Genomic DNA, 17,384 nt, shown 5'->3' on the forward strand with positions numbered 1-17,384 from the left:
GTCCACTGTGGTTTCTTGGCTCCCTTAGTTCTCATGGCCCACAGGCCCCAACAAGGGTGAAAGCAGCCTGAGGTGAAATCCCCCAGGTCAAATCCTAGTGAGGCGCTAGGTGGTGTTTGCATTTGGCTGACAGGGCCTAGTGAGCAGGACAGGCTCCCCTTATCAGCAGGAGTAAAAACCCGGCAGGAGATATGCAAAAGTCTCAGAGCGGGGCCTTTAAACTCTCTTTGGCCTCCCTCCTGAGCGGTCCCAGCAGCACAGTGGGTGATCCCAGCCCAAATCATTAGGCACACCTGTGCATGCCTAATTAGCTCCATAGGCGCACAGGCAGAACACATGCTTAGGCTGGAGGTGTGTGCTAGGGACAAGGTGTCAAGGGTCCTTCTGGAAACCGAACTCATGTTGATGGGAGCGCAAAACTCAAAGGCATGTTCAAAGAGCAGGATTTGGTCTGTGTTAACTTGACGAGAATTGTGTTTTGTCCCTTAGGATGACACCGAGAAGCCATTTATTTTTAATAGACTGAAGCTGTGGTTCTCAAATGCCTAATGTCTCTGGAGACTGTCACTCAGTGGATCTGGAAAAGGGCCGGGAAATGTAATTCTGAAATGGCTCCCAAGGTGACTCTGAGGCACAGCTGGACATGGGAACCCCTGGATTAGGCGGTCTTCCACATAAAGGCCAGCTAATATATATACAGTGTGTGTATGTATGCATGTGTGTATATATATATATGTATATACACGTATATATATACACATACATATATTAACATATATATATACACATATATGTATATATATATATGGCTAGTCTATACCCAGACCCACTTAGATCTCCTCCAGTCCATTCTCCAGGCAGCAGCCAAATCTTACCATGGCATATCCAGCTCATGACTTTCTACTGCTTTTAGGGTGAGGGTCCAGGCCTTTCAAATGGCCCAGCGGATCCTGACTGCTTCCCCTCAACCTTATTTACTGTGCTTTCCTAGCTCTGTTACTGGCACGCCCGCGGCCCTGCAGGGCCTCAAACTCACCAAACATCTTTCTCACCCATCTTCTCTGCCTCTCCTGTCCCTCCCCTACAGTGCTTAACCCCTCTCCTTTCTCTCTTCCACGAAAACAGCTGCTCCCTCTCCTCCTTGCAAGCTGTGCGGGAAGGCATGTCCTGGAATAACATGGAAAACAGGAAGAGAGGGAATACCATCCTGTGCCCTGTGCTCTTGGGTGTTTCTGCACACTTATCTCAATGTACCCTCACAACTTTCTCGGGGAAGTAGCATCACTTGCCCAAGGTTCCACAACCACTAAATGACAAAGCCAGGATTCGGAGTTCTGTTCCTTCTGGCTCCAAAGCTTGGGGAAGACAGCTGCAGAGCATGGGTGAGGTTTAAAAAAAAAAAAAAAAAAAAAAAGGAAGAAGGAAAAAGAAGGCCATAGGAATTAAAACAAACAAACAAACAAACACACAGCCCTACAAAACCCAAAAACACAATACCTAGATAGGGGCTATCAGGGCCTGGGTAAATGAAATTATCTTCAGTCGTTTATGCCCAGTTGGCTACAAAGTCAGTAGATCAGGAGAAGAAAGGGGCCCCTTCCATTCTGGGCTACCACAGGCAGTGTGCATGCCAAAACTGAGTGAAATCAGCCTGAGCTCCAAGCCCACCTTGCCTCGATGGGGAGCAGACACCCAACGCCCACAGACATATAGCCACTCTGAGGAGGCGCAGCACAGCCACAACGGAACCTGCTGCCTTGACTTCACACCAGCTTCCGGCAAGCCTGGCAGTACTTCTAGAGCTTGGAGTTTGAATAAATAAAAATGAACTCCAAACTCCAAGAGCTCACTCTTGGATGCTGAAAAGAGTCTTAATCAAAATAAATGTCAAAATGGGGAGTTGAGCAATTGCAAAACCCCAGGCACAGCACAGTCATCTTCATTTCAGACAATGGCGTCGGCGACTCCCAAAGATCCACCTCTCCTTATCAAACTGGAGTCACCGAGGGACAGAAGAACTGAGCTGGAAACGAGCCAGCATCATTCTTAGAAAAATCCTGCAGAATGGAGCTGGCCAGTCTTTGCAACCCTTCCAAACACACTCATTGCTTCCAGAGTTTTATGAAGATTCTTTGTAACTTCCTTTTTAGCAGAGCACAGAAGCTCCCATTTTACCATTTTAATTAAAAGCAAAAGAGAAAGATAAAACCAATATTTACAAGTGTCCCTGATGTGCCCGGAACTGTGCTTGATAAATGTGATGTAATCTGTACGTTAATTCCAGGAGTATATTATATAATTATCCCCATTCTTTTTAAAACATTGAAGTGACAATCATGTTTTTAAGTTTATTTATTTATTTTGAGTGAGAGAGAGAGAGAGAGACAGAGAGAGCAAGGGAAGGGCAGAGAGAGAGGGGAGAGAGAATCCCAAGCAGGTTCTACACTGTCAGCATAGAGCCCAACACGGGGCTCAAACTCATGAACTGTGAGATCATGACCTGAGCTGAAATCAGGAGTGGGACGCTCAACCAACTGAGCCACCCAGGTGCCCCATGATTATTCCCATTTTACTGGTATAAAATATGAAATTCAGAGAGGATTGGTAACCTGTCCAAGGCCACATAGTAACAAGTGATGAGAGCTGCCTCAAATCCTTTTGTAATAGGAGCTAAAGAATGGATGGATGAAAATGAAATTAAGATGCAAACGCAGGATTCTAATCGGATCTAGATGATCACAAAGCCTTTGGGCTGCCTCCCACGTGGGACCTCTCAAACAGGACGGCTTCATCAGGTGAGCAAAACTCATAGAGCACAAATAACATCCTTGAACTGGTAAACTTATGCCCCAGTCCTCTGGGACAAGAGATGCTAAGGCACATCTGAGCTCTGGCACCAGGTGTACTTCATCCCCTCCGTCATGTACCAAGTAAGGCCAATCCCCGTCTCTTCTTCTAGGGCCCCACACAGAAAGCACGGATATTGTCAGACCTTGTACCAGATCCCTCTTTCTATTCAGGGGCCTCCAGCTGGAACCAGGTCCTACCACATCCAAATAGTGTAGGGTATATCCACAACCTTAGAGGACTCCAAAAGCAAAAGGGGATAAACACTGGGTGACCTTGTGCCAGTTACTGAACTTCTGTGAACATCATGGTACCTGGCACAGTGTTTGGAAATCATCTGCTGATGGGAGAGCTGAATGGAAGGGGGTCTGGGAGGATGGATAGGTCACAAACCACAACATCTGATATAGAGAAACACCAGACATTTAGACTGTCCCTTTTTCCTGCCATTCCCATTATCATCAATCGGACGGGTATAGAAACAGCGGGGGAAGGAGACTCCCTTTTTTGGGCTACCTCTCAGGAAATGGGCTTTTATTGCTTATCTTCTTAATCTCTTTCTTCAGCAGTCAGTCCATTCATATCCCCAGAGGCACACTGCAATAAGCATTTCCGAGCAAAGGGAGCTTATTAAAAGCAAAAGGCCTGAGGATTTGTGGGGGCACAGCCTGTGCAGACAGGCCAAATAACTAGCAGCCCAAGGCATAGCTAGCGACCCCAGCTCTCTATCACACTTGTCTCCGAGATTTCCCAGGCCAGGTCTCTCCCAGGGTCCTGCCCTAGTTTGGGCTTTGTTCTGCTTTTCTGAAAGTAATTAAAAGAAAGAATTCAAGAGCCCAAGAGAACCATGGGGTTGGCAAGTCCAAACCCCTAGGAAGGGCATACATATTCACGGTCTTTATTCATCAGTACTTGAGAGCCAAGAGTACATTCACCCAAAGACAAAAAATGTGAACTGCCTGGTCCACAAGTGGGATAGGAGCTGACTGCTATATTAATGACTGTGGTGTTTGGACGACTACTGGACTGCCACCTTGTTTTTCATTTTCTGACAGAGGTCCAGTCAAATGATCAGCAGCTCCACAGGCTGCCAATTTCCGTCACTTCCCGGAGATATCAGGAGTGGCCTATACCTTTTTTTAACTTTTTAATAACTCAGCTACCACCCAGGAGCCAGGAAAAGACAACTTTTTTTTGTTTGTTTTTAAGATCCCACTTGATGGGAAGCAAAAGGAATAATACTATGCTAAGATCTGCAATGAAAAAGTTTTCTCTACAAAAGAAGCCAGGCTCCAAAGAGGACACTATACTATATTATTTCTTTTACAGAAAGTCCAAAATTAGACAAAGGTGTCCCATGGTGTTAAGAGTCAAGAGATGCTTGCCTGTGTGTAAGAAGGATGCAATAATAATTGGAAGAAGCACAAAGGGGGCTTTGGGGATGCTTGATAACATTTTATTTTGATCTTTGTGCTGGGTACATAAATGGTGCTTACTTTGTGATAATCCAAGTTGTATACTTAATGATTTGTATGAGTTGATGCATTTTATACATCAATAAAATGATGATTTAAATTGCCAAAACCATTGTCTTTACAGACAGAAAGAGGGCTACACTTATTGGTGGCTGCTTGCAGAATCCCGTCCACGTACACTGGGCCAGACACTTTTAAAAAAGAGTAAACCCGTAAGCCTATTTTCTTACCTTCAAATGGTTTTCTCATGGTTTTCAAAATCAATCAGAGGTGTTTTTTTTTTTTCCCCCCCGGGCTGACTACCACTCAATGTCAGAGCCTAATCAAGCCTTTTCCTGCACTTGGCCAATCTCTGGCTGGGCCAAATTCTGCCTGTGGTCCCACGGGCAGATCAAGTAAGTAATCCTCATGCCTCCCCAGTCTGACATGGAGAGCAGGGACACAGAGCCCACAGGCTAAGTTAAGCAACTTTCTCCAGATTACACAATGAGCTGCTGGTGGGGGGCCCTTGTGATTCCTGGCCAAGGGCTATCACTTTTCTACTACAGCTCCTTCCACAGGGGCCAATTAGCACACACTCTCCTTTGGGGAACAAAAAAAGGAGCCCAGGGAACTCACGGGTTGTTCTTTGTATGCAAAGCACACAAAAGGGGTTTACTAAGTTCCTATCCAAGAGGAAATCTGAAGAGCCAGGAAAAGGAGGAGGGAAGTGCTGAGTCTGCAGCAGGGCATTGCAACACAGCCCAGTGTTTTTGTGGAAACGATGTTCTCCTAATCAAAACACAGTTGCATAAATGGACTTACTCCACTTAAAAAAAAAAGAAGAAATTTAAAGCCTATAAATAGGAACCACACAACCCTGATTAATTTTAAAGTTCTTTCTCCACTGTCTTTTTTAGATAGTAGCTAAAAATAAAGGCTTGAAACTTGAAATAATGTAAGCAACTAATCACCCACAAGCACTGGGCTTTTTCCATATATGGCTGGGTTATTCTTCAGCCTTTGAAAAGACTAAATGAAGAGATGGCCAACAACCAAAATAATCCTTCAGACATTTGAAAACGAGGAGAAAGAACCAGAAGAGTCGGTGAATGACAAACAATTGTGAGGCTCAATGGGGGTAAATGACACTGAGAGGGATTAGTTGCCATAGTACTTTAAAAACATGGGCACATGCATTTTGACACTGGACCCCTTCAATAAAGGGACTGTTTTGCCCTCTGGCCTCAGCACTGAGAAAACTACAACAACTGTGATTTAACATAAAGGACTTAAAGAAGGAAAGAAGTGCAGGGGCATGACTGAAAATTTAATTAAGGCCCTTCTCAGTACGAGATCTACAAAGGAGATGAGGGCACATCTCAAGGTCAGAAGAAAGGGACTGGAGACGTGTGAAGAGGGGAAGTGGGTGGGGATTCGAAGGAGATTCGAGAGCATAAATACAAGGGTCGGCTCTGGAGGGCGGCTTCCTTCTGATGGAGGGTTACTACAGCGTCTTTTGGGTCCTACCCGAAATGTCTCTCTAGAAAGATTAACACATTCATGTCAAATAAATGGCACCTTGTGTGAGGCAGACTGGAAAAGCTGCATTTGCACTGCTTTATGGTTTACAAAGCCTCATAACAGACATAATCCTGGACACGAGGTAAAGCACTTGCTTTTACTGATATGGAAACTGAAGCTCGGGGAGGGTCAGTGACCTAACACAAGGTGTCTGATGGATGTCTTAGCGCAGGAGGGCTGGAGGAGTGACCTGAAGGGAACGCTTCCATTGGGCAGGCCAGGGAAGTTTCACTCACAAAACTTCACGAAGGACACCAGTAGGAGTGCAAGTTTAGGTGTGGGTTTTGGCTCATCCACTGCCTGTGTCTGTGGCTTTGGGCAAATAATGTCCTCTCTTCTGATTCGAATCCTCAAATGGAAAATGACAGGGCTGTCCTAGAGGACAGGAGGCAGGTGGTGGGGAGGCAGGCGGAGACAAATGTGGGCTCAGTGGGCTGCTCTCACCCTCAGCTCTGAGCCTGTCCTCACACCCCAAGACAGGACTGTGGGGTGCCATCACCTCTTCACAGGGGTCAGCCTTCCTCTTACACACTGAAATACACGTATGGTGCCTAGAGAAATGACTTCCAAAAAGTGAGATTGGAATACGTCTTTATTCCTCCAAAAAACACAGTAACAAAACTACTGGCGAGGCAACGTGAATTTGAGTTTTCGTTCCACTACTTTTTTTCTCTTTCCCTCTCTATGCGATGGATCTTCTTTCATGATACTTCAGATTCTTTTTCTGAAAAGAAACCCGATTTTTTGACACCTCTAATGGTTTTCCCATGCATACCCAGAAGGCTTTTTATGTAGCTAGGGAGTCAATAATATTAACAAACGACAGCAACAAAAATAGCAAGCACCCTTCACTGAGGGCCTGTGACATGCCAGCGCCACTGTTGAGCCCTCTGCAGACCATCTCTGGTCTCTGCAACTACCATGTGAGGTCAGTATGACTGTCTCCATTTTATACATGGGAAAACTGGGGCTCAGACAAGTTTAGGGATTTGGCCAAGGAAGGCCGTCTTAATAACTGTAGGGCTGGGATTTAAACTGCCGTCTGGCCAGTTCCGAAGTCTGTTCTTGCTTCTCCATTATGAGACCTTTGGTCAACATGCTAAATGCATCAAAGGCTGGATGCTGCTGCTTGTTCATGAATTCTCCTCACGGCCATCCTACAGAATGGGATACCTTGTAGGTGGTCTTAAAGTGAACCCACTGAAACTCAAGGGCAGCTAGAGGATAAGAAGTGTGGAAAAGTGGTGGGCTGAGCTGATGGTGTGGTCAAGTGACCCCAAATGCATTCCCTCTGAGTGCTGGGACCGGGTCCAGAATTATGCCTTCATTTCCAGATCACTAACCTGGTGAGGCACAAGGCCGAGAGAGGTTGGCGGTTCATTCATGCGGTCATCACTGCTGCTGGCAATGGCGTAGCCCCTGAGAAAAGAAAAACAATTAGAGCCACTCATTTAACGAAAGTTTATATTTGACACCTGTGAGGACAATTTGGCCAGGGGGAGAGCTAATGAAAACCTAATTTCTGCTGGAGGGAAGGAGGAAGAAGAGGGGAGAAGAAGAAAAAAAAGGCAACATGAATTTTTGGAGTCAGAAAGGCCAGAGCTTGTGACCCCAGACAAGCTGCTTAACTTCTCTGTGCTCTGGGTCCATTAACTGCATTAACTATAAAATAGGAACAAGACAGTTATGAGGACTAAATCAGGAATAAGTTGGAAAAACTGCCAAGTGCGATGCTTGGCATATGATAAGTCAATTAAGGTCAACTCCCTGACTCTGAGAGAGAGTCTTGTCAAAAACCGTGGCACCTTTCTGTACTGAAATTTTGAAATGGAAAACTTTCCCACCTTAATTAACTGAGGTGATATGAATGCTACTGTGAGGCAGAACAGTGAGGGATTATTTGGGAAGGAGAATGAATGCACTCCTTCCCGAACAACAGTGAGATGTTTCCTTACGATACAGAAGACACACGACATAGGACCTGGTTTTGTCCTACAACCAGGGTGAACGTCGGAGAGAGAGGGGTCGCATCAAGGAATCGTGGAATCGTCTCTCCAAGATTTGGTCCCAGATATGCCCCGTCAGGAGGCCGCACGACACTGAGAAGGCAGGGGTAGCCCAGGGGGATGACGCAGATGAGAGGAAGTAAAAAAAAAGCTGTTTATTTTCGCTTAACTCTGTTGCACCCAGACTAGCTACGTATGCCGCCAACACTGTACAGAGGTCGTCTTTTTGATTTTGCATAGAAAAAAAAAAAACACCCTTGAATCATGAAATCAATAGAATATTCAAGTTAATTTCTGAGAATTGGAAAAACAAATCTTTTGAAAATTCAATTCTCTCCTGCCTGTGTTACAAACAGTATAGCAGGGTGATTAAAAACAGAGTTTGGAGCCAAACTGGCTGAGTAAAAGGCCCGTTTTACCACTTACCAGCTATGTAAGTTTCAACAATTTAGCCTCCCCGTGCCTCAATTTTCCCATCAAAAACAGGTCAGATAATAGTTCTTTCCTAATAGGTTTGCTATAAGGATTAAATGAGTTACTCCTGCAAAGTGATTGGAACAGTGCCTAGAACAAAGCAAGCACTATATGAGTACCTGACAAATAAAACAAATTACAGTGTATTTGTCAGATAGGCAGGTGTAAACGTCCTTTTGGCTTCAGTCAGCCTTCATTAGCCTACACATGGCAGCAGAGCCTTAGACAGTTATGGAGAGAATCTTCAAGTGTTTAATCATTTATTTTCTTTTTTGTTTCCTTTCCTTTTCTTTCCTCCATCTCTTTCTCGTCTTTTCCCTCCTTCCTTCTTTCTTTCTTAAAATTACTGATTTGGGGCACCTGGGTGGCTCAGTCGGTTAAGGGTCTGACTTCGGCTCAGGTCATGATCTCATGGTTTATGGTTCAAGCCCCATGTCAGACTCTGTGCTGACACAGAGCCTGGAACCCACTTCAGATTCTGTGTCCACCCCCCCCCCCAACCTTCCCCCACTTGTGCTCTGTCTCTGTCTCTGTCTCTCTCAAAAATAAATAAACCTTAAAACAGTTACTGATTCTATTTTTTTAATTAATTTTGTCTCACTTCTATTTATTACAAGATGAATCTACTGTTTGTAGGTCATAAAGCAAGGTCTTCTTGCCTGGAGCAGATCACAATTGTGCCAAGTTTTGTATCTTTAATACAACATATATACAGTATGGTAAACATATAGACTACTAAAAAGCCAAGGTCAAGTTGAAGCAAAACACACCAGCCTGCTCATTTCTCTATGCTCACATGCAAGCTTACTACACTATGAGTGTTTAATAAATTAAAAAAATATATTTTTAAAAAATGGTATGGCATTGGTAGACCAGGTTGTCACAATAGCAGAATAGCAGAGCCAAGATCTGTGAGAGGAGAGAAGCCCATGAGGTAAACAAGGCATTTGCAAAGGGGAGCTTTCTGCCATAGTGATTGCCAACCTCCAAAAGCAGTGGCTATAGGATCAGAGGCTGAAGAGTTATATGGACAGACAAATGGACTGGAAGGAAAAACTAGAGTTTGGGGTCTGACAATAAGGAGAAATTATGGAAAATATGTCAGGCTTTGGGCTGGGAACAAGGTGGGCTACATCCTAGGGAATGAATCAGAAATAGAGAAGCCCTAATTCTAGTTCTAGTACTGCTAATCCACTTTGCCTAGCAGTTTGCCAGAAGGAAATGTAAATTACCTCATCTCTGTAATTTTTCATAAAAAATGTCCAGTAGTCATTCAAAAATAACCAAGCAAAACAACAACAACAACAACAACAACAACAACAACAACAAGAAGCAGATTCGAGAAACTGAGGTAAATTAAAAACTAACTGGATATGAGGTAATATGAAAGCATCACTTTTAATTTGTCTTTATATGTAAAATAGTAGGGACACTTTATCATAAGGTATTATAAAAAGATAAATGCTATGTCTTGGATTTGCTTTAAAATAAGCCAGTGGCGGGACGCCTGGGTGGCTCAGTCGGTTGAGCGGCCGACTTCGGCTCAGGTCATGATCTCACGGTCCGTGAGTTTGAGCCCCGCATCGGGCTCTGTGCTGACAGCTCGGAGCCTGAAGCCTGTTTCAGATTCTGTGTCTCCCTCTCTCTGAGCCTCCCCTGTTCATGCTCTGTCTCTCTCTGTCTCAAAAATAAATAAACATTAAAAAAAATAAATAAAAAAAATAAAATAAGCCAGTGGGAAGAGAAAAAATGTGGATAGCTGTATAGATAAATAATGCCTGGCCATATGTCGGTAACTGTTGAGGCTGGATGGTATGTATATATAATGGCATTTATTATTTTCTGTATGTTTTTTCTTTCATGTATGTTTGAGTTTTCCATAATACAAAGGTTTTGTTTAAAAACAAAAACAAAAAAAAAAAAAAGAAAAGAAAAAAATACCAGGTATTGGAGGAGATAATAGATAACCAAAAGCCAAAAAACAAATAAACAACCCAAAAACCAATAGACAAGAGGAACAGACTTACAGGAGATCCAGATAATGGGGGTATCTGATTAAGGACTTAAAAACACAATTAAGTGTTTTCAAGTAATGACAAAGATCAAAGTCACAATTTCAGTAGAGATCAGGAAATGTATAAAATAAGATCAAATGGAAATTTTAGAACTGAAACATAAAATAATTAAATTAAAACTCAGGGTTGCCTGGGTGGCTCAGTCAGCTGAGCTTCTGACTTCAGTTCAGGTCATGATTTCACAGCTCGTTGAGTTCGAGCCCTGCGTCAGGCTCCATGCTGAAGCTCAGAGCCTGCAGCCTGCTTTGAATTCTGTGTCTCCCTCTCTCTCTGCCCCCCAGACCCCCATTCATGCTCTGTCTCTCTCAAAAATAAATAAACAATAAAAAAAACACAAAAACTCAGTGGATGGCTTGACACATCTTAGATACAGAAGAAATAGGAATTAGCAAACTGGAAGCCAAAAGCAAATGGGCAGACTAAAGCAAGGAAAGACAAAGTACTGGAAAATACAGAAAAGGGCATAGGTTAATTCTGATACGTAATCAAAGACTCAAAAGGAAAGAAGACAGAAAGGGGCAGAAGTCATATTTTAAAGAGATAATGGCTGAGAATTTTACACAACAGATGAAAAGCATCAAGCCATGGATTCAAGAAGCACTAGAAAACACAACCAGAATAAATACAGAAGTAGGTATATGATAGTCCAACTTCTGAAAACCAGAGACAATAAGAAAACCTTAAAAGCAACTCAGGGCAGGGAAAGAGGGAGAGAAACAAACTGTATCAAAGGAGCAGCAGTGAGATAAACACCAAACTGCTCAACAACAATAAAAGCAGCCAGAAACACTAGTTTTTTACTCTAAATGTGCTGAAAGAAAATTACCACCAATCTAGAATTCTACACTCAGCACAAATATCTTCTAAGAATGAAGATAAAGACATTCTCAGACTGACAAAAAATTGAAATATCTTGTTCATAGCATTCCTGAAGTTAATAATAAAAGGCATTCTTCTGTCAGAAGAGTAATAGCCTCGGCTGGAAGCTCGAAGATGCAAAAGGAAATGAAAAGTAACAAAAAAGGAAAATGTTAGCCAAACATAATGAATACCAACTATATAATAATCTCTCCTGGGGTTTAAAATATATGCATAATTTAAAAAAATTAGTGTGCAGACACTGCTGTTTGCCTATCCAATACCCTTCTCCATGTCTATCTTACCACAACTTTTTTTGGAGAGGTAGTATGCCCAAGCAAAACAATCATATTTGTCAGTCTTCCCTGCAGCAAAGGGTGGCCATGTGATACAGGGGTTAGAATCAATGGGTGAGTCTTCCAGGAAAGCTCTTTAAAAGAGGGGAACCTCAGCTAAGCTGACATGTGTTCTTAACTTTAACACAGAAGCGACATTGGAGGTGAAGCAATCATCTGGTGACCACAAGGTGACAAGCATAAGGAAGAAAGCTAAGAGTGGCTGAGTGAATGATAAGAAGGAACTTGAGTCCCTGATAGCATAACAAAGCCTGTGTAGCAACTATGGACTGCCTGCCTCTAGGCTTCTTGCTGCGTAAGCAAAATAAAGTCCCATTTGGCCGTATCACTGAAGATGTCACATACAGCCCAGTGCAATTTCTATCACATGGGATTCATGCATTGTCTTACAAAATGTTCACAGTTAAGATTAAAACCTACTAACAGAATAAAAGCATGAAGGTCCCAAAGGCCCCCACCAAAATGTTTGTTTTTCCTTATCGTCAGTTACCAAATAATTCCAGGAGAGGTCAATTCCAGAAGGATGCAGAGATGTAGCCCCAAAGATCACATGACAAGTTCCCCCCAGGCCAATGAATCAGACCAGGCTTTTCAGTCTTGTGTTTTTGAGGACAGAAAGAACAACACAATGCTCAGAAGAGTCAGGCCAAGAAAAGGCCAAGGGAGACACGAAAGTTTTCTTTGTTTAAATAACCATGTCTAAACAGTAAACTCACCCGTCTGGATGCTGCAAAACAGAAACCATCAATTCCACTGCCAAGGCTCCTGCAATCATGGCCAGTCCTGGGCGACTCACAGTGCACTGCTGGTCCAAGGTCCGGTCTCTTGTTGACTACAGAGAAAGAATCATTGATGTGTGCTCAAAGTTCTAGTCCACTCAACTGTCGCTGTTTGAAGCATGAAACTCGTCCATGATAAAGCGATACAACATAACCAGATAACTCACTCACTGTGGGCAAAGAACATTCAGCCTCAAATAACATCATCTCTTGTAAGTACCAAGAAAAACAAAACACATAACTTAGGTAACTAAATGAGGTAATATGCTAAAAAGGAGTAATAGTTATGAACAAATTAAAGATTAGGGGCCTAACTGCCTCATACATGGAGTTGCACCATATGCTCTTTTAACTGATTCAAATTCAATCCTCTGTGCTTGATAGCTGAGGAACAGAGACATGGAGAGGAATAATCATTTGAATAGCACAAATGATTCTGCCCTGCCACTCTAACTGAGCCAATGCCTCAGAGTGCCTGTGAGGCAGGACAATAAATAACGTGCCTTTCCTCCAGTCCTCAGTTCCTATGTGCCTCTCACAGTGTGGGCATTGTGTCCCCCTGAATGTGACCCCTGGGCTGAAATACAAGTAGTTTTGCTATGACAGGGCTTCAAACACAAATCGTCTTTAGTTGCAACTAAAGAAATTCTGATCTTCCACCTTTAGGCAAATTAAGAGGTTGTTAGGGATAATTTTGAATCTGAAATTTTCACCTTATGAACAGATACAACTTTACTCGACCCACAATCCTACTTGTTGATAATGAGGAAATAATGGGACCAGCTGTATAATACCACTGATGAAGATCATAAAGTCAGCCTTCTTCACATGGAGAATATTTATCTTTTTTTCTTTATACTGGGAGGCCATAAAAACCAGTCATACAAAAGAGGTAGGAGTTATTCAGGAACAAGTTTTAAAAGAAGGGGAAAATGAAGAGGAGGGTAGAGAGACACCTATGCTTTCCTTCACTGTGCATGATGATCTGTTCTGGTAAGAGACCATTCCTACAGACTGTGCCTTGTGTGGAGGCACTAACACTATAGGCAGAATCTTACATGTGAACAGTGTACTGCTTACTGTTCAGAGCACTTTCACTTTTGACCCACCTTGCACTATGAGTAGTCAGGGAAAGTATTCTTCCCTCCCTTACTGGGGTTGGCAGATAAAACACAAGATGCCCAGATAAATTTGAACTTTAGATAGACAAGAAATATTTTTTTAGTATGAGCAGGTCTTGAATATTGCATGGGACAAATTTATACTAAAATATTGTTTACCTGAGATTCCAAGTTAACTGGGAAGCCCATATATTTTCACTTGCTAAATCTAACAACCTTATAAGGGGCCCAGCCCGATTCTGCAGAAGCAAAGAAAGCGTAAGAGCCTTATTTGGAATCACCCCATGAGGCAGTGTCCAAGTCTTCAGACCCCTTACTTAATGCTCTCTTCAAAGGAGAGAGTGCTTCCAGGGACCAGTCTATCCTGCAGTTTCCCTGCTGGGCTTTCTACAAAAGTGGTTGGTCACTACGTTTATATTAGTGAACAAGGAACAGCTGTGCACAGCTGACGACGCCAATCAAGGGTTATGGTGGGATAATGTCACCCCCCAAATTGGAGAATTCTTCTCTTTGTTAAAAGACAATATTTAAATAGTCATAAAAGACAGTCGGGCCTCTTTGCCCCAGTGGACAAGACAGTTGTAGGAAATATTTGGAAGCACAGAGAAATCCACTTACATCTCCTGGGGCCACCACATCATTGCAGAAATAGCAGCCAAGTTTGTAGCCGGGTATGTTGGCAAAAAGCGATGAGCCCAGGAGGTCGGCAGGTGCCACAAGGTGGCCAGGACACAAGTCCCCAGCTCCTTGCTGCTTAGGTTTCTTCAAGCCATGTCTCATGACAACAAATGTGTCAAACCCCAAGGCAGCATTGATGACAAGCTGTGGATTTCAAGGAATAAAAGTCTAGAGTTAAGAGACACTTATATTTTAAGCCGTGGCTAATTTCATACTTGGTCAACTTTCAGAATTTATTTTATAAGTAATTGCGTATGAGTATAATTAGAGTCTTGGAAGCCAATACTAGTAAAAGCTACCCAATACTGAGGATTTATTAAGTGCACACACACACACACACACACACACAAACCCTTGACCAGTAATTAACAATAATTATCTCATTTGGTTTCATTTAAAACTCCCAGCACACATTTCCAATTACAGATGAGGATCCTGAAAGTCAGAGCAGTCAGCTCACTAACATGCCCAAGGTCACTTAGCTGGTAAGAGGTAAATGCATCAAACCAAGTCTAGAGAGTTCTCAACCTCATTCTTTCCACCATATGCTATCATCTGACACGCCTACATAGATTTTCTTTTTTTATAACAGCTTCACTGAGATATGATTCACACACTATGCAGATTTTTAAGGACGACTGTTTTCTCATTTGTAATAGAAGAACTTCACACAGATTTTTAAGGACGTTTGTTTTCTCATTTGTACTAGAAGAACTTCTCTTACTTATAACTTATTCTGTGAAATTTCTGGTTATAAAGAAAGTTGGAAAATAAAGAAAAACTGTAACAGAAAAAAAAATCACAATCTCATGGCTCAAACACTTATTACTAATAATTTGGGGTATTTCTTCCCATTGTTTTCTCCCGATCTCTCTTTCCCTCCCTTCCTTTCTCCCTTCTTGCCTCCCCTCCCGACGTCCTCGCCCAAACAGATACAATGTTTATGTGTTTATATAAACAATTTATATTAAATATATACAATATCATATCTTGCTTATTTAACATAATGTGGTATGTTCCATGTTATTAAAGTTTTTGAAAACACGTTGTGCATGGCTGCGTATTATTCCATCACATTTATGTACTAGGATTTATTTAACCATTCACTACTGTTGGCCCTTGAATGTGTCACTGACCAAAGAGTAAATAAGAGCGTCTTTGTCCTCTTGGAGCTTATGTTTAAAAAAAGATTTTTTTTAAATGTTTATTTGTTTTTGAGAGAGAGAGAGAGACAAAGCATGAGCAGGGGAGGGGCAGAGAGAGAGAAGGAGACACAGAATCTGAAGCAGGCTCCAGGCTCTGAGCTGATGAAGGGCTCAAACTCTTGAGCCAGGAGATCATCATGACCTGAGCCAAAGTTGAATGCCCAATAAAGTGAGCCACCCAGGTGCCCCTTGGAGCTTACGTTTTAATGTAAGTAGAATATCCCTTTGAGATACAGTGTCTCAAAAGGTTCCTATGAAAATTAAATAGTAAAGAATAACTATTATACTGGACAGTGATGCGTGAGGCAAAGACAGTACGTACCAGCGGAAGCCCTTTGGCACCATGTCACTGGGTCACACACAGCACATCTCTCTTCTGGAAGGAAGGCAGACAGAGGACACCTCTCCCTCCAGGGTGATGGTACATTAAGTCACAACCAGAAACAAGAGCCCAGGATCCACACACTCTACCTTTCTTTTGCTCGCAGCAATGACGGCAGGGAGCCAGCGGCTCTCTCTGGTGTCCATCAACAGGAACACGACATCATGGCTTTCGATGAGCTGCTCCAGGTGCTCCACGTCTTTGCGGGCCTGCTCCAAGGTGACGCTGGAGAAGTTCACTGGGTGTCCAGGCATGGGGATGCTCATGTTGAACCCTCTGGCATTCTAGGGAAAAACCCAGATATACGGATGTCTGAAGCAAACACAGGTGGTATCTTAGAACCTGTGTCTCCCCATAGCTACGAACATGTAAGTGTGGTCAGTTGCAACCAGAAATTTCTCTGTGCACGATCATGCTGCTTGTTCCTTTTGCTACCCGTGCCCTGACCTTCTTCACCTCTACATCCTAGACTATCTTATCCTGTCATCCCCAGGTCCCTGAGCCTGGATATATATAGCAGCAAGTAGAGACATACGGATCCTAGTTCCAAAGGAGGGAGGCATGTCCATCTGAGCCAAGGGGGACACTGAAGAAAATGGTGCCTTTGACTTTTTCCTATAATCTGAGGCCAAGAACCTCTATCAAAATGCCCTGTGTCTGCCCAAGTCCCCTCTGTCTAGCTGAGTTGTTTCTCCCTACTTCTTCCCAAATTGCCCCCCACCCCACTGATTTTCTTAGTGCATAACATCTCCAAATAGGATATTATAACAGAAAACATTTGATTTAATAAATTTATGTAAGATTAGTATGACTGACTGTCTTAATCTTCTTAGGGGTATATGCATTTTTAAAAAAACCTCTCTAAACTAAAAACTGTACTTGCTAACTTACAATCAGAAAATCTACTTAGGAGTGTGCAGATATTTGTTTGAGAGGGAAAGGGACAGGGGCTGAGCTGTAGCAGAGTGTGGTACTGAAGTGAAGCTTCATTCCTTGTCCATAGAAGTTACCTGGTGGCCTGGGTTCTCCTCAGGGGCTTTAGAACAGCTCTGTAATGTACTATTTGTCCCCTGCTGGCCCCACAGTGTCTTGGCAGATTAACAGTGAGTCACATATGGGTGTCAGTGAAGTCAGGGACATTAACTGTCCACAGAAAAGAAAGTGTTGTAGAGTCACAAACTACATACACCCTTAATCCCCTGCATAGTGCTGGCCACAAGGAGGAGTGTGAAAACATCAACTTTCTCGTTCATTTGCCAAAACCCGTCACCTACTAGAAAAACAGCTCAGGGGGCAGAATAAGTAGGTCCTTTTACAAAGGAAAATTCTATTTTGTGGATTGTAGCTATTTTCTCCTTATCTTAAACTTTGAACCTAATCTCTGGAATTCAAGAAAGTGACAGTGGTAGCAAAGGCAACGATATTTAAAAGAATGAAAGAAAAAAAAATGTTGCAAGCAAAGCAGGAAAAGACACCAAGCAGAAAGGACTTCAGAAAGAGCGTTCAAAACAAGTCCAATTTGGCAATGAAAACATTACAAAGACAACTATCTGGACCTCATTGAG

At 42.8% G+C, this 17,384-nt stretch overlaps 1 protein-coding gene across 5 annotated transcripts in view; it reads right to left on the reverse strand.

The window, feature by feature from the left end:
• ATG7 (autophagy related 7) overlaps positions 1–17,384 on the reverse strand; it is a 249,423-nt gene that overhangs the window by 174,214 nt on the left and 57,825 nt on the right. For all 5 annotated transcript variants that reach the window (XM_058725980.1, XM_058725977.1, XM_058725978.1 and 2 more), the window contains 4 exons: positions 15,909–16,103; positions 14,173–14,376; positions 12,371–12,486; positions 7,229–7,304 (listed from right to left, as the gene is read on the reverse strand). In XM_058725980.1, the coding sequence (XP_058581963.1) occupies positions 7,229–7,304; positions 12,371–12,486; positions 14,173–14,376; positions 15,909–16,103 (591 nt within the window). The remainder of the gene's footprint in view (positions 1–7,228; positions 7,305–12,370; positions 12,487–14,172; positions 14,377–15,908; positions 16,104–17,384) is intronic.

This window comes from Neofelis nebulosa, chromosome 4, assembly GCF_028018385.1.
Source record: "Neofelis nebulosa isolate mNeoNeb1 chromosome 4, mNeoNeb1.pri, whole genome shotgun sequence".
NCBI lineage: Eukaryota > Metazoa > Chordata > Mammalia > Carnivora > Felidae > Neofelis > Neofelis nebulosa.